Source organism: Hylobates moloch, unplaced genomic scaffold, assembly GCF_009828535.3.
Source record: "Hylobates moloch isolate HMO894 unplaced genomic scaffold, HMol_V3 SCAFFOLD_5, whole genome shotgun sequence".
In the NCBI taxonomy this organism is placed as follows: domain Eukaryota; kingdom Metazoa; phylum Chordata; class Mammalia; order Primates; family Hylobatidae; genus Hylobates; species Hylobates moloch.
In genome coordinates, this window is record NW_026652280.1 from 151,251,614 (window position 1) to 151,275,848 (window position 24,235).

The 24,235-nt window shown below is 41.2% G+C and overlaps 1 protein-coding gene across 7 annotated transcripts in view; it reads right to left on the reverse strand.

Annotated features, from left to right (window-relative positions):
* The window catches only part of TYW3 (tRNA-yW synthesizing protein 3 homolog), a 34,066-nt gene that overhangs the window by 7,534 nt on the left and 2,297 nt on the right, over positions 1–24,235 (reverse strand). For 6 of the 7 annotated variants that reach the window (XR_009213714.1, XR_009213716.1, XR_009213717.1 and 3 more), the window contains exons 2-5: positions 23,052–23,132; positions 20,886–20,984; positions 11,210–11,281; positions 7,582–7,715 (exon numbers count right to left, since the gene is read on the reverse strand). Coding sequence is in view for 3 of the 7 variants with exons in the window: in XM_032155571.3 (XP_032011462.1) it covers positions 7,582–7,715; positions 11,210–11,281; positions 20,886–20,984; positions 23,052–23,132 (386 nt within the window). In the remaining 4 variants the exon portion in view is untranslated. The remainder of the gene's footprint in view (positions 1–7,581; positions 7,716–11,209; positions 11,282–20,885; positions 20,985–23,051; positions 23,133–24,235) is intronic. The other variant, XM_032155570.2, reaches the window with a different exon arrangement.

Genomic DNA, 24,235 nt, shown 5'->3' on the forward strand with positions numbered 1-24,235 from the left:
AAATATATGTTTTCGCTTTATATTACTTACTTATTTGGTCTTAAGTATACAGTTGACCCTTGAACAATACAGTTTTGAACTACGCAGCTCCACTTACATGCAAATTGTTCTCAATAAAAGCCACACCAAATATCCCTGCTTCTCCTTCTACCTTCTCTACTTCTTCTGCCTCTGCCACCCCTGAGATAGCCGGACCTACCACTCCTCTTCCTCAGCCTACTCAAGGTGAAGACGATGAAGACAAAGGCTTCTGTGATGATCCACTTCCACTTAATGAATCATATATCTTCTCTTCCTTATGATTTTCTTAATAATTTTTTTCTCTAGCTTACTTTGTTGTAAGAATACAGTACACAATATATATAACATACATACACATGCTAATCAACTGCTTATGTTATGAATAATGCTTCCAGTCAAAGGTAGGATATCAGTACCTAAGTTTCTTGGGAGTCAAGTCATATGTCAGCCATATGCATATTACACGCATATGGCTTATGCATGTAATCCCAACACTTTGGGAGGCCAAAGCGGACGATCACTCGAGTCCAGGAGTTTGAGACCAGCCTAGGCAACATGGCAAAACCCCATCTCTACCAAAAAATACAAAAAATTATCTGGGCTTGGTGGTACATGCCTGTAGTACCAGCTACTCGGGAAGCTGAGGTGGAGGATCACTTGAGCCTGGAAGGCGAAGGTTGCAGTGAGCCAAGGTCATGCCACTGTACTCCAGCCTGGGTGACAGTGAGATCCTGTCTCAAAAACAACAACAAAAGTCATGTGGATTTTCAACTACATAGCGGGGTGGTGACCCTAACCCCATGTTATTCAAGGGTCAATTATACAGGGAAATGTGTGTTATTTATTTAGCTGTTTTAGACCCATTTTTGGAAATGGTAAGACTTGACCATGTGCAGTGGCTCATGCTTATAATCCCAAAGCTTTGGGAGGCTAAGGCGTGACAATCACTTCTGGCCAGGCCAACCTGGGCAACATAGAAAGACCTCATCTCTGCCCAAAAAAAAAAAAAAAAAAAAAGGAAAAGAAAGAAAAATGATAAGACTAGCAACTATGAGGAATCTAAGACAGCTGTTATTCTTTAGTCCTCCTTCTCTGTGTTACCTCTATTTCCAATCTGCTGCTATGTCTGATGGATATTCTGCAGTCTCATTCTCATTCATCTTGTTACTCAGGGACCTATTACTTCTTCCCTAGACTATAGAAAGAGCCTACTTGTACTCACCCCATCTCTAAACCATCTGACAGGTCTTCCAGAATAATCATCCTAATGCTTTGAAGTCTTAAAAAAAGTAGCACTATTTATGAAAAAGTCTATTTAACTAAATTTGTGAACATTTATTAACCACTATTCTCATTCCAGACACTCAGAATATAATGAACAAGAAACTGTTTTTGCCTTTGGAGAACTCAATATAATGTGTTAACTTTCAAGCTCCTTTATCTTTTATGATTAATTCAATAAACATTTCTTGGGCTTCTACTATGAGCCAGATATATGTAATATTGTAGGATAAGATATCTCAACTGTGTTTGTGTATGTGTGTAAGGTTGGGGGCTGGTAGGGGGAGTCCTATCTTCAATGTGACCTGTTGCAGTGGAAAAAAAAGATGTGCGATTAAGTAATTGTAATTCAATGTAATAGAAATACCTGTTTTGCACTGGTAAATGATGATAAGAATCAGAACCAAGAAAATGCCTGGTAAATGATGATAAGAATTGGAACCAAGAAAATGGCTGGGGGATTTAGAATAAGATAAGAAACATATTAAGGAAAAGCTGGTGAGATATTTTAATTAGGTATGTTCAAATGGTTATTGGATATGTTGGCCCAAGACTCTAGAAAGATTTGGAAGACCTGCCAGTACATGGAAAAGTAGCAGAACTAGTTGAAGCCATGGGCCAAGGAGAGAAGCTTGGAGAACAGTATTTAATGAAGAGGAAGAAGAGAAACCTACAATGAAACTAAGAAACATCACAAGCAGGAAGAAAAGCAGCAAAGTGATACAACAGAAATTCTTATTCTCTCATCTTCCAGGTAAACTGAACCATTCACTGATCCCTATTTATGGCTTACATATTGCCATCTGTATTAGTCCATTTTCACACTGCTGATAAAGACATACCTGAGACTGGGCAATTTACAAAAGAAAGAGATTTAATGGACTTATGGTTCCATGTGGCTGGGGAGGCCTAACAGTTATGGTGGAAGGTCTCACATGGCAGCAGACAAGAAAAGTGAGCTTGTGCAGGAAGACTCCCGTTTTTAAAACCATCAGATCTCATGAGACTTAGGATCATGAGAACAGCACAGGAAAGACCTTGTCCCCAGGATTCAATTACCTCCCACCGGGTCCGTGCCACAACACGTGGGAATTCAAGATTAGATTTGGATAGGGACAGAGCCGAACCATATCATTCCCCGACTGGCCCCTCCCAAATCTAATGTCCTCACATTTCAAAACCAATCATCCCTTTCCAACAGTCCCCCAAAGTCTTAACTCATTTCAGCATGAACTCAAAAGTCCACAGTCCAAAGTCTCATCTGAGACAAGGCAAGTCCCTTCTGCCTATGAGCCTGTAAAATCAAAAGCAAGTTAGTTATTTCCTAGATACAATGGTGGTACAGGCATTGGGTAAATATAGCCATTCCAAATAGGATAAATTGGCCAAAACAAAGGGGCTACAGGCCCTATGGAAGTCTAAAATCCAGCAGGGCAGTCAAATATTAAAGCTCCAAAATGATCTCCTTTGATTCCATGTCTCACATCCAGATCACACTGTGTGTTTTCAGGTACACATACTATTGGTGGATTTATCTTCTGGGGTCTGGAGGATGGTACCCTTCACACTCACTAGGCATCCCGGCTCTGACCTCACATTTCCCTTCGGCACTGCCCTAGCAGAGGTTTTCCATGAGGGCCCTGCCTCTGCACTAAATTTCCATCTGGGCATCCAGGTGTTGCCATCCATCTTCTGAAATCTAGGTGGAGGTCCCCAAATGCCAGTTCTTGACCTTTGTCCACTCGTAGGCTCAACACCACATGGAAGCTGCCAAGGTTTGGGGCTTGCACCCTCTGAAGCCACAGCCCCAAGCTCTACGTTGGTCCCTTTCAGCCATGGCTTGAGTGGCTGGGACACAGGGCACCAAGTTCCTAGGCTGCAATATAGCACAGGGACCTTGGGCCCGGCTCACAAAACTACTTTTTCCTCCTAGGCCTCTGGGCCTGTGATGGGAGGGACTGCTGTGAAGACCTCTGACATGCCCTAGAGACATTTTCCCCATTGCCTTGGGGATTAACATTCAGCTCCTCACCCCACTTATGCAAATTTCTATGGCCGACTTGAATTTCTCCTCAGAAAATGAGATTTTCTTTTCTATAGCATTGTCAGGCTGCAAGTTTTCCAAACTTTTATGCTCTGCTTCCCTTATAAAACTGAATGTGTTTAACAGCACCCAAGTTACCTTTTGAATGCTTTGCTGCTTAGAAATTTCTTCTTCCAGATACCCTAAATCATCTCTCTCAACTTCAAAGTTCGACAAATCTCGAGGGCAGGGGTAAAATGCTGCCAGTCTCTTTGTAAAACATAACAAGAGTCACCTTTGCTCCAGTTCCCAAGAAGTTCCTCATCTCCATCTGAGACTACGTCAGCCTGGATTTCCTTGTCCATATCATTATCAGCATTTTGGTCAAAGCCATTAGATAAATCTCTAGGAAGTTCCAAACTTTCCCACATATTTCCTGTCTTCTTCTGAACCCTCCAAACTGTTCCAACCTCTACCTGTTACCCAGTTCCAAAGTCGCTTCCACATTTTTGGGTATCTTTTCAGCAGTGCCCCACTATACTGGTACCAATTTACTGTATTAGTCCATTTTCACGCTGCTGATAAAGAGATTTAATGAACTTACAGTTCCATGTGGCTGGGAAGGCCTCACAATCATGGTGGAAGGTGAAAGGCATGTCTCACATGGCAGCAGGCAAGTGAAGAGAGCTTGTGCAGGGTGACTCCCGTTTTTAAAACTGTCAGATCTTGTGAGACTTATGCACCATCACAAGAACAGCCCAGGAAAGACCTGCCCCCATGATTCCTCCCTCCAGCTCCCTGTCACAACACATGGGAATTCAAGATAAGATTTGAGTGAGGACAAAGCCAAACCATATCACTATCTCTTTTTCCTTTCTTCATGCTCTTCTTTTTTATCTATCATGCTATTTCCCCCTTCCACAGAGCTCTTCATATAAAAACCCTGCCTGCATTTTAGGCCATGCTCAGTGACTTCTTCCATGAAGCTTTCTTTGATTACTCTATACCACTTCTGAGTATATATCCAACAGAACCAAAAGCAGTGACTCAAATACTTGTACAATGATGTTCAGAGCAGCATTATTTATAATAGCCAAAAGGGAAAGACACCTTAAATATCCATTGACACATCAATGAATAAACAAAATGCAGTCTGTAAATACAATGGAATATTATTCAGTCTTAAAGAAAACTGAAATTCTGATACACATTACAGCATGGATGAATCCTGCATTAACTAAGTAAAATAGGCCAGATACTAAAGGATGCATATTGTGTGATCCCACTTAGATGAATTACCTTTAATAGTGGAATTCATAGAGAAAATAGAATAGTGATTACCAGGGGAATGGAGTATAAGGAGTCGAGACTTAGTGTTTAATGGGTATAGCAGTTTAGTTTGTGATGATGAAAACGTTCTGGAGATGGACAGTGGCGACAGTTGCATAACAATGTGAATGCACTTAATGCCACTGGTTAAAATGGTAAATTTCCTATTACATACATTTTATCACAAAATAGAGTTAAAAAAACAACCACTGAAAGTGGATTCAATTACTTTTCTTCCAGATTTGCTTTATCAACAATATTAGATGACAATATATTCTGCCCCCTTATTGTACATTTTATGTAATATTTTCTCATTACACAGTTGGTGAAAAGCACATGGCTAATTTTATGCTACTCATAGCCAGATGGTGGTTTCATCTGACCCATGTGCTGACTGCTTATTAACAGATTCACAGATAGCCTTCCTCTTGTAGTTAGTCAATAGCTATCCCCATTTTTCTACATCATTACGTATGGATTGTCTTCCTACATCTAGTGTCGGTCCCTGTCTCTTCCAGTCTCCAAATTAGCTGTTTATAAAGCAGGCTGCTGCTTGAAGGTCTTGTCTTGCCCAGCTCCAGAAACAACAGGAGCCCAATGGACAAGTCTCTTCCCACTAAGAAGTGGGCTTAGGAATTGTTTCTCATGAACAAGGCCTTTCTTTTATTAAAAATATTTTACCTCTTTAAGTTTCACATTTATAGAATATTTCTTATTGCTGAAATGTTTTTCAGGATAGTTTACGTTTTTGAAATTCTCTGAATTGTGAAACTTTGGTCCTATGGCAAACCAATCTTAGTACTTAATGAATGTCTGATTGCATAACTCATCACCTCCAGGAGTTTTTTCTCTTTTCAACATCAGAAGAGTAACTCTTTCTCTGCATTTGGTTGAACACACAGCTGTTCCCAAAGGAGCTCCTTAATTTGTTCTCCCTTTCTGAATTCACATGTAATCTTCTAATCAGTATCTTAAGACATTTTTACCCTTCTTTAATTTTTCCCTGATTTTATGTGATAAGCATGGCTCTTAATGGCAGCATGCACATTATAATCTCAAAACATATTTTTGAGTCAATGGATTTAAGCATAATTTGATTTTATAGTTGGTGAACGTGGCTCAATTAACTTCACCAGGTGTATAGTTAGTTGATCTTGGGCTCTATGTATAAGCTTGTTAAAATTCAAGAAAGGAAATAGAGAAAACTGATTTGCTACCTCCTATGTTTTAGCAAACAGTCTCACTGGATTACAATTTAATAAGTGGTAAACTTATGGAATGGTGCCAGTAAATACTTACGTATAGTATTCTGTAGTCTGGTGGAGTGGGTTGTTGCTTATTTAAAAGTATTACTTTAGTTACAATACTTGCTCAAAGCATTTTGTGGCCAGGTTTTTGTGGTCAGTTTTTCTCAACCAGGGTGTGGCTGGAAAATTAAGCTCTAGTACCCTAAGACATCCATTGTAAGTAATGAATTAACTTCTCTCCAATGTATCTAAAATAGTACATGTTACATAAAATCCTTGAGAGAATTCAGAAAATAGCCACTCAAATAACTTTGTGAATTGTGTGGTTCAAATGAGGAACCCTAGTTGAGAAAGCCTGGATGGTGATATTTTTATGATTATAGGTTTATTCTCCATGAATCAATGAAGGAGAAGGGCTATCCTGTCCTGAGAGTCCAAAACATAACAGGGTCAGGGCAGTCATTATAAATACACTATCTAATGAATATGATAATTATTCTTTAAGATAGGTATTTCCCAGAAGTTAGAGATAAGAAAATTGAAGTCCAGAAAGTTGAGCAATTTGGTGGAACCAGACTGAGTAACTCAGAACCAGGATTTGAACCCAGTTCTGCCTTGGTGGCATACTTCTACCTCACTTCACCCTTTTGCACTGCCACCACTAGCACTTGTTGGCCTTCAGTGCTTCAAAAAAAGTTCTAAGTATTAAAGAATCTTAAGCAGGCAAATTAAGCAATAGGAATCCTTTGCACTTTACAAACATGATTTGATAAAGAATGGCTTAGCAGAGAGGCATACTAGAAGCATCCTGAATGAGGCTATTGCGATGGTTGTGAATGAGGAAAGAAGCAGTATGGATGGAGACAGAATGACTGAAGAGATATTCAGGCAGCGATTGACTGAATGGAAGTAGCCAAAAGGGTGGGGAGAAGAAAAAAGAAAATTATAAACGACATCAAATTGGCTATTACTCCTTGGATAACTCAAAACTGTGCATCTAGCTGATGGTAGGTCAGTGGCATTACTTTCATATATGAAAGACAGCATAATATTTACTACTTTATATATAAACTTTATTCTTGGGAAAAAGTTGTAAAAGAAAATAATATAAAAGTTTCCTTTGCCAGGAGTTAACGATGAAGAACAAAAGAAGCATGGAGATGTGAAATGAAAGCCATACCTTCCTATTTAGAAAGTGATGGCAATTCTAGATCTAATCCATGACAAGATTTTGGTGTTAAACTAGCCTAAGCCAGAGAAGTGAAATATTTATCAGACAAAAAAAGTCAACCAGGCTGTTCCCCTCAACAGGAAAGACTAGGTAATCTCTGATAGGTCACATCTAGGGGCAGTGTGCACCTCTTCCCTGGCTGCCTTCAAATTGATCAGTTACGGTTCCTGTGGCTGCTGGGCTGTCTTTCCGGAATGATTATGTTTCCCCCCTTTATGCCGGCTTCTGGTGGTCATGTGCCCTACCATCCCATTTAGTGCCCATGGCAGCCTGACCTACTCTCATCTATTACTTTGATCATCTTTTTATTATGAATGATAATAAAAGTATTTTTAAATTATCTACAAATAGATAAGCAGTTGGCATTATAAACTGAAGATGGTAAGTATTAATGTTTTCAAGGATGACCTAGGCATATAAGAATAACATGGAAATACCAATTAATATACCTCTCAATTCTTTTCTTGTTTTCCTCCATTTTTTGATTTGCCACATTTAACAGGAAGTCAATATATTCCTCTGTCACCATCAGTTTTCCCTTATGGCTTAATGGAACTTCTAAGCCATGTGTACTCCGGACAGCCTACAAGGAAAAAACAATTTAGATTTGAAGACTTAGATACCACAGAAACTAAGTCAAGAAAAGTCCCAGTCAGGGCTGTGTTTGAACATACTTTAGTTCCATTACAACAGTTAAGTTAGTGTTTTGATAGAATTTAGCTGAGCACAGTTAAATCAAAGGAGATTAAATAAAATTTTTTCCATCATCTACAGTCATTTCTAAAGAAAGACATTCTATACATTATCTTTCAAAGAAACAGATGATATCAAAGAATCAAATAACTTTTAACAATTTCAATCTCACTATAGCTTAGAAAGCCATAATACACAAACTTAAAGAAAGAAATAAAACCTCGACAGAAATCTCAAGGGAAAATCAAAAGGAACTGGATGCCAAAGGGTCTCAGTGCTCTTGGAGCAGGGCAGAGTTACAAGAGTAAACCATGCCTCCTCTATCATACACAGGAGCTGCTTCTCAATGCTTTAGGGTTCACAATCCTAATAGCTCTGTTGATGAATAGTCAACATGTTCCAAGTAGAGGCAAACACTAGATAGAGGTTAAGAACAACCATACAAGCTCTATAAAAATTATTATGAGAATAAAAATTCACTCCATGAACTTTTTTTTTTTTTTTCCAGACAGAGTTTCGCTCGTTGCCCAGGCTGGAGTGCAATGGTGCAATCTCGGCTCACAGCAACCTCCGCCTCCCAGGTTCAAGTGATTCTCCTGCCTCAGCCTCCAGAGTAGCTGGGATTACAGGCCATGCGCCACACCTGGCTAATTTTGTATTTTTAGTAGAGATGGGGTTTCTCCATGTTGGTCAGGCTGGTCTTTAACTCCCAGTCTCAGGTGATCCACCAACCTCGGCCTCCCAAAGTGCTGGGATTACAGGCATGAGCCACCACGCCTGGCCACTCCATAAACTTTTACTGAGCATCTGCAATGTTCTAGGCTCCCTATAAGGCATGAAGATACAGGGTGACTATAACATGACCTCTGGCTTTAAGAGTTATGACAGAAGAAACACACATGCATGCATGTGCATGTACATACATATACACACACAATGCAAGAAAATGTAGAAGAGAAGCAACTAACTGAGTCTAAGAACTCAGCTTTATGGGAAAGGCAGCAATTGAGTTGGGATTTTAAAGGATGAGTGCAATTTCACCACACATAAAAATTAAGAAGGGGCCGAGCATGATGGCTCACGCCTGTAATCCCAACACTTTGGGAGGCCAAGGAAGGTGGATCACCTGAGGTCAGGAGTTTGAGACCAGCCTGGCCAACATGGTGAAACCCCGTCTCTACTAAAAATACAAAAATTAACCGGGCATGGTGGCAAGGGCCTGTAATCCCAGCTACTTGGGAGGCTGAAGCAGGAAAATCACTTGAACCTGGGAGGCGGAGGTTGCAGTGAGCTGAGATTGAGCCATTGCAGTACAGTCTGGGCAATAAGAGTGAAACTCTATCTCAAAAAAAAATAAAAAATAAAAAAAAGGTGGGGGAGAAGGGGAGGGGGAGGAAGAACTCCAGCCAGAGGGACCACTTATCTGTGGGCATAGAGACATGAAAGAGCATGATACCCTTTGAAAACAACCAATAGTTCTATATGGCTGGAGCATAAGTATGTAATCGGAAGATGAACATAAACAGGTAGATGCAAAATAGTCTGGGTAAGATCTTGAATACCAAGAAAATGTTTGCAGGCCCTGAGGTTTTTTTTTTTTTTTTTTTTTTTTTTTTTTTTTGAGACAGTCTTGCTCTGTCACCCAGGCTGGAGTGCAGTGGCACGATCTTGGCTCACTGCAACCTCCGCCTCCCAGGTTCAAGCAATTCTCCTGCCTCAGCCTCCCAAGTAGCTGTAATTACAGGCACATGCCACCATGCCTGGCTAATTTTGGCATTTTTAGTAGAGATGGGGTTTCACCATGTTGGTCAGGCTGGTCTCAAACTCCTGACCTCAGCTGATCCACCCACCTCGGTCTCCCAAAGTGCTGGGATTACAGGCATGAGCCACAGCACCCAGCTGAGGCCCTGAGTTTTTTAAAGGGGGATTCTGAGAGTGCTGGTTGGAGGGACTCAAGGAGAAGACCTAAAGTAGGAAGACTAGTCGGGAGACAATGGTAAAGACTGAGGTTAGGGATCTTGAGGGCTGGGCAGTGCCAGAAGACCTAGGGTGGGGTCAAGTATTAGAAACGAGGGACAGCATGGAGAGGACCTATAACGAATTGAATATGGAAACAAAGAAGAAGGATGGAAACAAAGAAGAAGGTGAAAGAATGGCTCTGTTTTCACCTGGGCTACCAGATGGAGTAAAGAGTGAGATGGCACACAAACCAGTACACAACGGGCCTTAATTTTCTTTTCTTTTTTTTTTTTTGAGACAGAGTCTTGCTCTGTCCAGCTGGAGCGCAGTGGCGTGATCTTGGCTCACTGCAACTTCGTGGGTTCAAGCGATTCTCCTGCCTCAGCTTCCCGAGTAGCTGGGACCACAGGTGCGCACCACCACGCCTGGCTAATTTTTGTATTTTTAGTAGAGATGGGGTTACACCAGGATGGCCTCGATCTCTTGACTTCGTGATTCACCTGCCTTGGCCTCCCAAGGTGCTGGGATTACAGGCACAAGCCACCATGTCTGGCCGGGCTTTGATTTTCTATTTAGCCATGCTTTAAGGGTTGTCCTCTTTTGTCGTCCACTCCTATTTGGGAAATAGGTTATTGTTAAAAATAGATAGAAAATAGGACAGTATAGGAATGTAGAAGGAGGGAAATCTCAAATAGTTCAAAAACATGCCATGCCAAACAGTAAATATCACAGGAGATCAGAATAGGGCACAATATCTAAGGGCTAGCTTGGCTAGAGAAGGACTCAAAAAGAATGCAAGTCTTAAAGATCATCTAGTCGAAAGGTTGGCAAATCTTTTCTCTAAAAGGACAGATAGTAAACATTTTTTGACTTTGCAAGCCATATAGTATCTGTCACAACTACTAAAGTTTGCCATTGTCTCACAAAAGCAACCTCAGACAATAAGTAATCAAATGAGTGTAGTGGGGTCTGGCCCCATGTGGGCTGAATGCGGCCCTATGACAGTAGTTTGCTGGACCACTGATACTGCTGAGAAAATTCAAACCCTGAGGGATTGAGGAGCTTGCCCAAATTCACACAGTACAGCTGTGATCCAGCAGGTATCAGTAAAGGGGACTTTGGACTCTCTCTGTGACTCTTTCCATGATGTCACAGTGCTTTTGGGCCTTGCCTACTTAGGATGAGGAGGGCAGAGTTAAGAATCAGGTTAAAAGTAAGTAGAGAAGAATATTAAATAAGACCTCAACTGTAAATCCAAACTCTGGACTTTGCCCTGTAGGAAGGAGTAAGTCACTGAAGGTTTATGAGTAAGGGAATGGCAAGAAGATTTGAGAAAGGAGACATTAAAGGCAGGAGTCTAATTAGGTTATTCAATCTCTGGATCACTTTACACTAAAAAAATTGCTCTTTGACAAAATATCTTACCAACATAGTTTTTCCTCTCTTTCCCACCGTTATGCCAGAGTTCCTGAAGCCTGAATCTATTGCCACGGAATGCTGTAAGAAAATAAAACTTGTTAAATTTTGATACTGTGGGTAATCAGATCATCTGTTTGGCTCCACAAACTACAGAAACATATATAACGCTAAAGGCTATTAAGATTTAAAAAAATTTTTTTTTGGCTAGCCAATATGGACTATGCTTAAAAATGACTTTGATCAAACTCCTAACATCAGGAAAAATATTGAAATATGAACTATGGACGTGTCATTAAGAAAGAGTAAAAGTAGAATTCAATCACAAACAGCGACATTTGGCTAGTGATTGCTTCCAGAAAGCAGAATGTAACCAAAAAACAATCATTCTTCTAACTATGTTGTGTAAAAATAAAACAAAATCTTTTAAAGTGAGTACAGTGTTTCTCAATATCCCTTCTATTCCTTGAAAAACTTTGTTGAAATGATATGAGAAAGCACAGAAAGCACACAAATTCTGATCTGCCTGGGGTGGCTTTTTAAGTTATTTCGTCAGTCTCTAAATGTCAGAGAGTCCTGGGGAGCAGACATGGGTCCCTTATTTTCTCCAGCTCAGTAGTTCTTCAACAAGAATAATTTTGAACCCCAGGGGCCATCTGGCAATGTCTGAAGCCATTTTTGGTTGTTAAGTTGTCACAACTCAAGGGAAGAGGAAGGGAGATCTCTAGCAAATAGTGGGTAGAGGCCAGGAATGCAGCTTAAACATTCTCCATTGTACAGGACAGCCCCCACACAAATAATTATTTGACCTGAAATGCCAGCTGTGCCATGGTTGAGAAACCTTGCTCTAAGTACATGCTCTCCTTTTGAGATTCCCTGGTTTAAATACCATATATATGTGTGTATGTGTGTGGTGTGTGTGTATATCTATGTGTATACACATATATATGTATACACATATACGTATACATATATATGTATACATATATATGTGTATACACATATGTATACATACACATATATACACACACATATACACATATGTATACAGATATGTATACACATATACACATATGTATACAGATATGTATACACATACACACACACATATATGTATATATGCATGTGTGTGTATATGTTTACTTATATATGTACACATATAGATGTGTATATATATACACACACGCATATATATGTATATATACTCACGTCCAGTGTAATTTCAGTAAATGGCACCACCATCTATCTAGCCGCTCAAGCTCCAAACCTAGATAGCCCTGATGCTTTCTACTTCTTCATTCCCCATACCCAACTCCCATTGATTCTACCTCTACGATTACCTCAAGTTAATCCAGCTCTTGCCACATCCACTGCCCACTCTTTTTCAAGTCTCCATCACCTCTCTCCTTAACTTCTGGAGGAGTCTCCCAATTAGTCTCTTCTTTCACTCTTGCCCCCTTCAAACCATTCTTGCAGACTAGCTAGTGACAGAATCCAAGCTCTAAACCACGACTAACGATGTTCTATTTGCTCCAGCCCTTGCTATTTTCTCTAACCTTGAGTGGCTTCCCTTCTGTTCTTCGAATACTCCAAACCCTTTCCTGCATCAACTTCTTTATTTTTGCTGTTCCTCCATCAGTACTACTCTTTTCCTGGCTGGTTTCTTGTCATTCATCCTGTTTCCATTCAATGCTACTGCCTAAAAAGGTCCTCTTCTTTTTTTTTGAGATGGAGTTCCACTCTTGTCACCCAGGCTGGAGTGCAATGGTGCAATCTCGGCTCACTGCAACCTTCGAATAAGGCCTTCTTTAACCACCTCTTTAAATGCAGCTCTCCCCTGACTCTCTAGTGGAGTCCCCTTTTTATCTCCTTCATAGCACGTCTCACAGTGAGAAATTATGTTTAATTACATACTTATTGTCTGCCTCTGTCCCCTAGAATACAAATATAAGCTCCTTAGGTAAGGACCCCCCTCAAAAAGGGGCTGTGAATGAGTGAATTTCTCAGTTCCTCTAAGTCCACTTCAATTAGCTCCCTGAAATGGTAGCCTTCCAATGAGGCTTAGACCCAGAGAAGAGCATGGCTGGGCTCAATCAGGATTAGCACAGAGAACAGAATACGGATATAGAAACAGGAGAGTTAAAGTCTGGACACACATCAGTGATGTGATGTGGTATAATGAGACTAAAATAAGGTTAGATAAAAGTTCAGGGTTAGAGCAGAGACTGAAGCCATGAGCCACTAAATGATTAAACACCATGTTTTGCAGACTATCTCTAAACGCTTGTGTTCCTCAGGCCCTCCTCCCTTTTTCTTCTGTACCTTCTCCACAGGTGATTTTATCTAGGCTCATGGCTTAAAATAATAATTGTGTATTGGCATCTTCTCAATGTCTGTCCTCAGTCCACATGGCTCCCCTGAGTTCCAGACTTCTACCCAAACGTCTATTTGAAATTTTCACTTAGGTGGTGGTGTTATGGACTGAATTATGTCTACAGGGCTTCAAAATTCATATGTTGGTGCCCTAACCTCCAATGTGACTATATTTGGAGATGAGGCCTTCAAGGTGGTAATTAGGTTAAATGAAATTATAAGGATGGAGCCCTGATCCAACAGGACTGGTGTCCTTACAAGAAGTAGAAGAAAGAAGTGACATGCATACACAGAGAAAGGGCCATGAGAGGACACAGGGAGAAGGCAGCTGCCTGCAAGCCAAGGACAAGGGCCTCAGAAGGAACTACCCCTGCCAGTACCTTCATCCTGGACTTTCAGCCTCCTAACTGTGAGAAAAATAAGTTTCTGTTGTTTACACTACCCAGTCTGTGTTATATTGTTATGGCAATGCTAGCAGACAAAAACAGGTGTCTTAACAGACATTTCACACTTAACATGTGAATCACATTCTTGATTCCCATTCCTTCTGAAAGGTGAAGCCAGCTGGACTTCCTGGGTAGAGTGGGGATTTGGAGAACTTTTCTGCCTAGCTAGAGGATTGTAAATGCACCAATCAGCACTCTGTAAAAAAGCACCAATCAGTGCTCTGTGTCTAGCTAAAGGATTGTAAACGCACCAATCAGCACTCTGTAAAAACGCACCAACCAGTGCTCTGTGTCTAGTTAAAGGATTGTAAACGCACCAATCAGCACTCTGTAAAAATGCACCAATCAGCACTCTGTGTCTAGCTAAAGGATTGTAAACGCACCGATCAGCTCTCTGTAAAATGGACCAATCAGCAGTACGTGGGCAGGGCCAAATAAGGGAATAAAAGCTGGCCACTCGAGCCAGCAATGGCAACGCACTCAGGTCCCCTTCCAAGCTGTGGAAGCTTTGTTCTTTCGCTCTTCAAAATAAATCTTGCTGCTGCTCACTCTTTGGGCCCACACTACCTTTATGAGCTATAACACTCACTGCAGAGGTCTGCGGCTTCATTCCTGAAGTCAGCAAGACCACGCACTCACCGGGAGGAAAAAACAACTCCAGATGGGCCACCTTTAAGAGCTGCAACACACTGCAAAGGTCTGTGGCTTCACTTCTAAAGTCAGTGAGACCATGAACCCACCAGGAGGAACAAACAACTCTGGACGTGCCACCTTTAAGAGCTGTAACACTCACTGCGAAGGTCTGTGGCTTCACTCCTGAAGTCAGCGAGACCATGAACCCACCGGGATGAACAAACAACTCTGGATGCACCACCTTTAAGAGTTGTAACACTCACTGCGAAGGTCTGTGGCTTCACTCCTGAAGTCAGCAAGACCACGAACCCAACAGAAGGAAGAAACTCCAGACACATCTGAACATCTGAAGGAACAACTCCGGACATACCATCTTTAAGAAATGTAACACTCACCATGAGTGTCTGCGGCTTAATTCTTGAAGTCAGTGAGACCAAGAACCCATGGGAAGGAACCAATTCCAGACACATTTTGGCGACCCAGATGGGACACATTTTGGCGAGCCAGATGGATCAAGCGCCTATTGCCAAGTGGTGAGTACCATTGGACCCCTTTCGCTTGCTATTCTGTCCTATTTTTCCTTAGAATTCAGGGGCTAAATACCGGGCACCTGTTGGCCAAACACTCAGGCATCAACAGGCTCACCCTTGAAATGCATCCTAAGCCACTGGGACCATTTTGACCCACAAACCCTGAAAAAGAGGCAGCTCATTTTTTTTTTCTGCATTACGGCTTGGCCCCAATATTCTCTGTCTGATGGGGAAAAATGGCCACCTGAGGGAAGTATAAATTACAATACTATCCTGCAGCTTGACCTTTTCTGTAAGAGGGAAGGCAAATGGAGTGAAATACCTTATGTCCAAGCTTTCTTTTCATTGAAGGAGAATCCACAACTATGCAAAGCTTGCAATTTACATCCCACAGGAGGACTTCTCAGCTCACCCCTATATCCTAGCCTCCCTATAGCTCCACTTCCTATTAATGATAATTCTCCTCTAATCTCCCCTGCCCCGAAGGAAACAAGCAAAGAAATCTCCAAAGGACCACAAAAAACCCTGGGCTATCGGTTATGTCTCCTTCAAGCTGTAGGGGGAGGGGAATTTGGCCCAACTTGGGTACATGTCTCCTTCTCCCTCTCTGATTTAAAGCAGATCAAGGCAGACCTGGGGAGATTTTCAGATGATCCCGATAGGTATACAGATGTCCTACAGGCTCTAGGGCAAACCTTTGATCTCTCTTGGACAGATGTCATGCTATTGTTAGATCAAACCCTGGCCTTTAATGAAAAGAATGTGGCTTTAGCTGCAGCCCGAGAGTTTGGAGATACCTGATATCTTAGTCAAGTAAATGATAGAATGACAGCTGAAGAAAGGGACAAATTCCCTACCAGTCAGCAAGCCATCCCCAGTATGGATCCTCACTGGGACCTCGACTCAGGTCATGGGGACTGGAGTCGTAAACATCTGTTGACCTTTGTTCTAGAAGGACTAAGGAGAATTAGGAAAAAGCTCATGAATTATTCAATGATGTCCACCATAACTCAGGGAAAGGAAGAAAATCCTTTTGCCTTCCTCGAGCGGCTACAGGAGGCCTTAAGAAAATATACTCCCCTGTCACCCGACTCACTCGAGGGTCAACTGATCCTTAAAGATGAGTTTATTATCCAATCAGCCGCAGGTATCAGAAGAAAGCTCCAAAAGCAAGCCCTGGGCCCTGAACAAAATCTGGAGGCATTATTAAACCTGGCAACACTGGTGTTCTATAATAGGGACCAAGAGGAACAGGCCCAAAAGGAAAAGGGAGATCAGAGAAAGGCCACAGCCTTAGTCATGGCCCTCAGACAAACAAACCTTGATGGTTCAGAGAGGACATAAAATGGAGCAGGCCAATCACCCGGTGGGGCTTGTTACCAGTGTGTTTTGCAAGGACACCTTAAAAAAGATTGTCCAACGGGAAAAGAGCTGCCCGCTCATCCATGTCTGCTATGCCAAGGCAATCACTGGAAGGTGCACTGCCCCAGAGAACAAAGGTTCTCTGGGCCAGAAACCCCCAACCAGCTGATCCAACAACAGGACTGAGGGTGCCCGGGGCAAGTGCCAGCTCATGTCATCACCCTCACTGAGCCCCGGGTATGTTTAACCATTGACGGCCAGGAAATTGACTTCCTCCTGGACACTGGTGCGGCTTTCTCAGTGTTAATCTCCTGTCTTGGGGAGCTGTCCTCAAGGTACGTTACCATCTGAGGAATCCTGGGACAGCCTATAACCAGGTATTTCTCCCACCTCCTCAGTTGTGATTGGGAGACTTTGTTACAGACAGTAAGTATGCTTATCTAATCCTACATGCCCATGCTGCAATATGGAAAGAAAGGGAGTTCCTAACCTCTGGGGGAACTCCCATTAAATACTACAAGGAAATTATGGAGTTATTGCACACAGTGTAAAAACCTAAGGAGGTGGCAGTCTTACACTGCCAAAGCCATCAGAAAGGTGAAGGAGAAAAGGCAGAAGGAAACTGTCAGGCAGATGCTGAGGCCAGAATTGCTGCCAGGCGGAACATCCCATTAGAAATACCTACAGAAGGACCCTTGGTATAGAACAACCCCCTCCAAGAGGTTAAGCTCCAGTATTCCCCAACTGAAACAGAATGGGGACTTTCACGGGGGTACAGTTTTCTCCCCTCAGGGTGGTTAACGACAGAAGGAAAGGTACTTCTACTCAAAGCCAGCCAGTGAAAAATACTTAAAACCCTCCACCAAACTGTTCATATGGGTATTGAAAACACGCATCAAATGGCCAAATCCCTATTTACAGGGCCAAATCTCCTCCGGACCATCCAACAGGTAGTCAAAGCCTGTGAGGGGTGTGCCAAAGGAATAATCCCTTGGTTCATCCTAAGGCCCCTTTGGGGGAACAAAGAATAGGTCACTATTCCGGAAAGGACTGGCAGTTAGACTTCACCCATATGCCTAAGTCAAAGGGATTTCAATACTTGTTGGTCTGTGTTGATACCTTTACAAATTGGATAGAAGCTTTCCCCTGCAAGACAGAGAAGGCTCAGGAAGTGATTAAAGTCCTAATTCATGAAATAATTTCTAGATTTGGGCTTCCCCAAAGCTTACAGAGCAACAATGGTCCGGCTTTTAAAGTCATGATAACTCAGGGAATTTCCAGGGCGCTAGGGATACAATATCACCTTCACTGCACCTGGAGGCCACAATCCTCAGGGAAGGTTGAGAAGGCAAATGAAACACTCAAGAGGCACTTAAGGAAACTAACACAAGAAACTCATCTCCTATGGCCTACTCTTTTGCCCACAGCCTTGTCGAGAACCCAAAATTGTCCTCACAAAATGGGGTTCGGTCCATATGAAATGCTGTATGGATGACCTTTTCTCACAAATGACCTCCTATTTGATCAGGAAACGGCCAACTTGGTCAAAAATATAACTTCTTTGGCAAAATATCAATGAAACCTTAAAAACCTACCTGAAGGATGTCACAGAGAAAAGGGAACAGAGTTGTTTCAACCAGGAGATCTAGTGTTGGTCAAACCTCTCCCCTCTACCTCCCCATCTATGGATTCTTTGTGGGAAGGACCATACTTGGTAATCCTCTCTACCCCCACTGCAGTTAAGGTGGCAGGAGTGGAATCTTGGATTCACCACAACCCAGTTAAATTTTGGACACCCCCTGAGGAACCTGCGGGACCATCAGCTCAGGAGTCCCAAGATCAGCCAGACCAGCCTCGATACACCTGCGAACCGTTGGAGAACTTGCATCTCCTATTTCGGAAGGAAACATCCCAGACTAAAAAGGCTCCTACCTCTGATCCTGAGGAAAAACCCCTTCCTCCTTAAAAAAGATAAGTGAAAACCTACATAACTTTAACACCTCTCCTTGCCCCTTTAATGGAATCCTTTTACTATTTCATCATATCATGTAGCAGCATACTAATCATACTCTTTGCGATAGGACTACATACTGTAGCCAAAAGAGCTCAACTAACAACTTCTACCGAGGACCCCTGGACCGACCCACTGGCCCTTTCACTGGTCTAAAGAGTTCCCCTCTGAAGGACACTACAATTGCAGGGCCCCTTCTTCGCCCCATCCAGCAGGAAGTAGCTAGAGCCGTCATTGCCCAATTCCCAGCAGCAGTTGAGGTGTCCTGTTTAGAGGGGGAATTGAAAGGTGAAGCCAGCTGGACTTTCTGGGTCGAGTGGGGACTTGGCGAACTTTTCTGTCTAGCTAGAAGACTGCAAATGCACCAACCAGCACTCTGTAAAAACGCACCAATTAGCACTCTGTGTGTAGCTAAAGGATTGTAAATGCACCAATCAGCACTCTGTAAAAATACACCAATCAGTGCTCTGTGTCTAGCTAAAGGATTGTAAACGTACCAATCAGCACTCTGTAAAATGGACCAATCAGCTCTCTGTGAAATGGACCAATCAGCAGGATGTGAGCGGGGCCAAATAAGGGAATAAAAGCAGTCCACCTGAGCCAGCGGCAGCAACCCACTTGGGTCCCCTTCCAAGCTGTGGAAGCTTTATTCTTTCACTCTTCACAATAAATCTTGCTGCTGCTCACTCTTTGGGTCCGCACTACCATTATGAGCTGTAACACTCACTGTGGCAGACTGCAGCTTCATTTCTGAAATCAGGAAGACCACAAACCCACTGGGAGGAACAAACAACTCTGGATGTGGCACCTTTAAGAGCTGTAACACTCACTGCGAAGGTTTGTGGCTTCACTCCTGAAGTCAGCAAGACCACGAACCCACTGGAAGGAAGAAACTCCGGACACATCTTAACATCTGAAGGAACAAACTCCGGATACACCATCTTTAAGAACTGTAACACTCACTGCGAGGGTCCACAGCTTCATTCTTGAAGTCAGTGAGACCAAGAACCCACTGGAAGGAACCAATTCCGGACACACTTCAACTTCAGCACACCCCATCTGGATAAAGGCTACTACCATACAGCTAGGGGCTCCAGCCAGACCTAAGTAGCTATGCTTGATTCCTCTTTCTCCTCCTCCCTCTGGCTGTCGTTCCCCAGGCAACCTTACAAGTCTGTTGATTCAAATGCTGAAATATATTTTGAATCTATTCCTTTCTCACTGCTTTGGTGCTATCACCTTAGGCCAACCCACCACCACTTCCCACTTAAATCACCACAAACTACTCCTAACTCATGTCTTTTCACTTACTGCACTCCTTTCTCTATGGTGGAGCAGAACTGAGTTTTTCAGAACAAAAACCTAGAAAGCCACTCTTTGCTTAAAACTGTCCCTTCAATAACTTTTCCCTGAACTCAGAAAGCAATTCAAACTCTTTAATCTGGTCTACAAAGCCTTAACTGACCTAGCTCTAGCCTCCTTCTTGCACCCTTTTTCCACTCTCTAGACCCACCGAAACTTTGTATATACTTTTTCATCTTCATGGAATGTTCATTTCCCAGCTACATGCCTAGCTCTTTCTGTTTCTTTAAGTCTTAGCTTAAAGAAAGCTTTTCAGAGAAGTCTGTCTTCAAGTGAGCTGCTCTTTGCACTGTTCTCTATTACCAGGTTGTTTTTTCCTTTGGTAGAACATTTTGCAACTTGCAGTTTGTTTTTTTGTTGTTGTTGTTGTTTTTTTTGTTTGTTTTTTGTTTTTTGCCTGTTCACTTGTTTGTTTTTGCTGTCTCCTAACTTTGGGAAAGGAACCAAGACAGTCTCTAATCTTGTTCATCACTGTGCCCCTAGTACTTGACACACTGAGACTCAATACATTATTGTTGCTTAAAATGCAATTTAGTTTAACATATAAATATATAAAAGGTATAAAAAGGAGAATCAAGACTAAACAGATGTTTACCTCATGCTCATTTAAATGGGAAAAGTGAAATATTCCTTAAAACTCTTAATTGTACATGTAGTTCCACAGTATTTTTTCTTAAAGCTTGGCAAACAAAAACAAACTATAGAATGCTGAAATAAAAATTTATAAATAAAAACGTTAAGAAAGAAAACAGGAACCATAACCTGGGACTTATATTTTCCTAGTAATGATTAGGCACTCTTTTTTCCTAATATTAAAAATTAATAGATTGGGCAGACCAATACATAAGAAATACATAACTAGTTGAATAAGGTAATATCTCATTGATATTTATAGCAGATTAAAAGCTTAAAATTACATCTACCCACATATATCTATAAATTCAAGTACAATTACAACAAAATTTTACCAGAATCTGTGCATCCTGCAATTGTCGACACTGCACATGAAGAACAAATGGTTCAAATTTCAAAGTGGCATCACCATTTGCTTTCTTCAGAGCTACAATCTAAATAAATGAACAGTGGTATCAGACGCAAGTATATGGCCTGTCCTTTGGTGACCCTTTACCCCATACCCCATACATAACTTCAATTTCTCTTAGAAATTTTCAGAATCACTCAGCATATTTTTTCTGCAATAACTTTTCCCTCGCTTTCTCGGTCCTTTTTCACCAAAAATTTATTTGCTTATTTTCTTAAAATTTCTAGTTCTCACATAAATCTTCTATACCATTCTTTCCACCTATTAGTATACTTTGATGAAGTAAACTACTACTTTATTTAATTCCATAACAGATTTTTCATTACGGAATATAGTATATAAAAACTGTATAAGGATTGTTTAAATTTTTTGTTAGATTGCGATAGAGACAAATGTAATGTAAGAGAAGGGTCCAAACAAAGCCTAACTGCCACCCATGTTCCCAAGAAGCATCCTGTACCAAGCACCAGTGCTTACCAGCAACACTGGTAAGCTCACAAATAGCAGCGCATGCAAACAGCTCAGAGCACAGCCAGTAAGTTCCTGTTCCCTCTGTAACAGGCACAGTTGTAACAATTGCAACTTGTAGTTTTTTTTTGTTTGTTTGTTTGTTTTTGCCTGTTCACTTGTTTTTGCTATCTCTTAACTTTGGGAGAGGAACCTTGGAACTGCTTAGCTACATGAGAACCAATGGCCCCTGAGCATGTTCCTAGCTTTCTGTATTTCAGACCCTATGGGGCAGTGGTCAGGGTCTGGGGGCTACTGCAGCACAAAGTGGGGTACATACCATCACTCTGCCCTGATCAGCTGTGGAACCAATCTGCTAGCCATGGGGACTGATACATTGCAAAGGGCTAGATCTTATGTAGTCTCTTCCCTCCTGCTATAAGCAAATGTTACAACACTTGAGCCTAGTATGCGTGTTTTTTGTTGTTAGTGACCTTGAGTCAGGTACTAGTCTCTTCCCTAGGTAGCAATTGCCTGCCTTTTAACCTTGGCTGCACACGTTATAGTGTATCCTGCGGCATAGTCTGACCACCTAGTGAAACATGTAATATTGTGTCTGAGCTAGAATTTATACAAGACAGTTATTATTTCTGTCTGCCCAGCATCCCTGGGCAACATCGTCCCGCCTTCAGACCATTTGATTTCTGGTGGGGCTGTCAATCATTACCCTGTCACACATCACTCTCCCTATCACAATATCAGAGGTGCCAAGTGCTTGCTTATGTCTGATCAAGGATATTATTACATTCCACTAGCAAAAATAATTGACCTAAGAGGGAGAGCGCCTAATCTAAGCAGGACAATTCCGAGTCCTTCTCTAAGATGGACACATGAATTGCGGGAAAAGGAATTCTTTTTCTACTGGTGTTGCTGACAGCTACCATTTCTGCAATAAAGATTATCTGCAGCAGAAGAGAATAAAGGCACACTGCAAAGTGAACCAGTGCCCGAAGATGAAGTGGGTACTCCGAAGACAAGATTTGAACTTCCGAACCAGCAATACCTGATTCTAGCTCCATTCGCCCTTTCCAGTTAAATAAATTATCTTTTTTGCTAAAAACAGAATTGGATTTGTAAATTCACTGGGAATGAAAAGTGCCTGGCTGATAAAAACTTATGAATTCATCTAAACTCTTTACCTTACGAAACTAAATAACCCAGCAGAGATATGAAGATTTTCAAAAAGCAATGCAGGTAAGTAATGTATTATTTATTTATATCAGTAAAGCTGGTAACACAGAGATAGTGCTAATCCCCTTCTGTTTCTATAATTTGTTCTAGGTTACAGGGTTTTCAAATAGCAGAATTAAAATTCAAAATTTGGATCCAATAGGTGTCCAATATCCATGAACTTTCTGCTGTGTCCAAGAGGATATGTTTTGTTGAGTAGCAGTAAGTAATGCTTCCATACTTTTTATCTCCTACAACCCAAGAAGAGCCATTGTAATGAAAGCTCTCTAGGTTTTATAATCTTCAGCCATTATAATCCTGCATATAAATTACCTTGAATTTTCTATTCTTGTCATATGTATTTAAAGTAACTGAATTTAAAAGTTTATTTCCAGATTTATTTTTTAAAACTTACCACATCATCTTTTACACAAAGTTTGTGTGTAACCAGTAGCCAGCAACAGTTTTGTTTCTGAACCTCAAAACCATTTAAACCCTAAAATAAAAAATAACATAATTTAAGTTAGTCATACAATATTTTACAAAAATAATAAGCATAATGCATAGTATATTGTAGGCTTTCTTAAACTAATAATCCCAAGTCAGGATTTTAAGTATTAATAAAAACAATTCGGTATGTTTTTGGGTAATGTTAACCCAGAATAAGAATGAGCCCAAATAACTTGAGGTAGAAAATTATGTGAAAGGTGAAACTACTAGATAAACATCTTCTGAAATACGGTCATGATTTTGCAAGACGAAAAGGGATTAGTATAAGGGATAATACTAGCAGCACCTGAGTTGTACTCTAGCTATTTGGCTAGCACAGTATTTAAAAAATGAAAAAAAAAAAAGAATTTTAATTTCTTTTGTAGGACAGCACTGTCCCAATTCCACACAAGATCTACTACCCTTTATTGCCACCTATGCCGTTTACACATTTATAATACTTCCTTGGTCTCTAGAGGCATAAATTTGTGACCTCTGAATTAGACTTTAGATGTAGTCCTGAAGGATGGAGCTAAGACTGAAAGGTCAAAGTTTCATGAAGGCAAACATTTAAATATTAATTTAAATTGAACAAATGTTTATTTGCAAACTTCTATTAGGTACTTTCGGTATACACAGAACCTACCCCTCAAGGACACTGGAAAAAGGATGCAGGAAACCACATGAACAGAAATCACTATACTCAAAGTAACTATAATTTATACGATAGATCCACAAGAGACTCTGCTGTCTGGCCTTGGAACCGGGCATTGCTATGCATGTCCTAAATAAATATTTTGACTTCACTGTATGACTTCGGTGATGGTGACTTACGTATCTGACGTTGTGCTGGCTACTCTGAATCTTAGAGCCAAATGTATGGCCCACTTCCAGCAACTTTACAGGATCTAATGGTAGGACTGGAAACTAATTCCATCACTGGCTTCATCTTATCTATATTTTCTTTATCCAGATTTTCCCACTTTTAATTTTTTCTTGTGTTGCCTGTTCGTAAGTTGCCCTAAATCCTTACTGAAATAAGGCAGATTTTAAAATAAACCATAATACGAGGTGTAAGGTAAGAAATAAAAGTCTAACCAGTACAGAAGC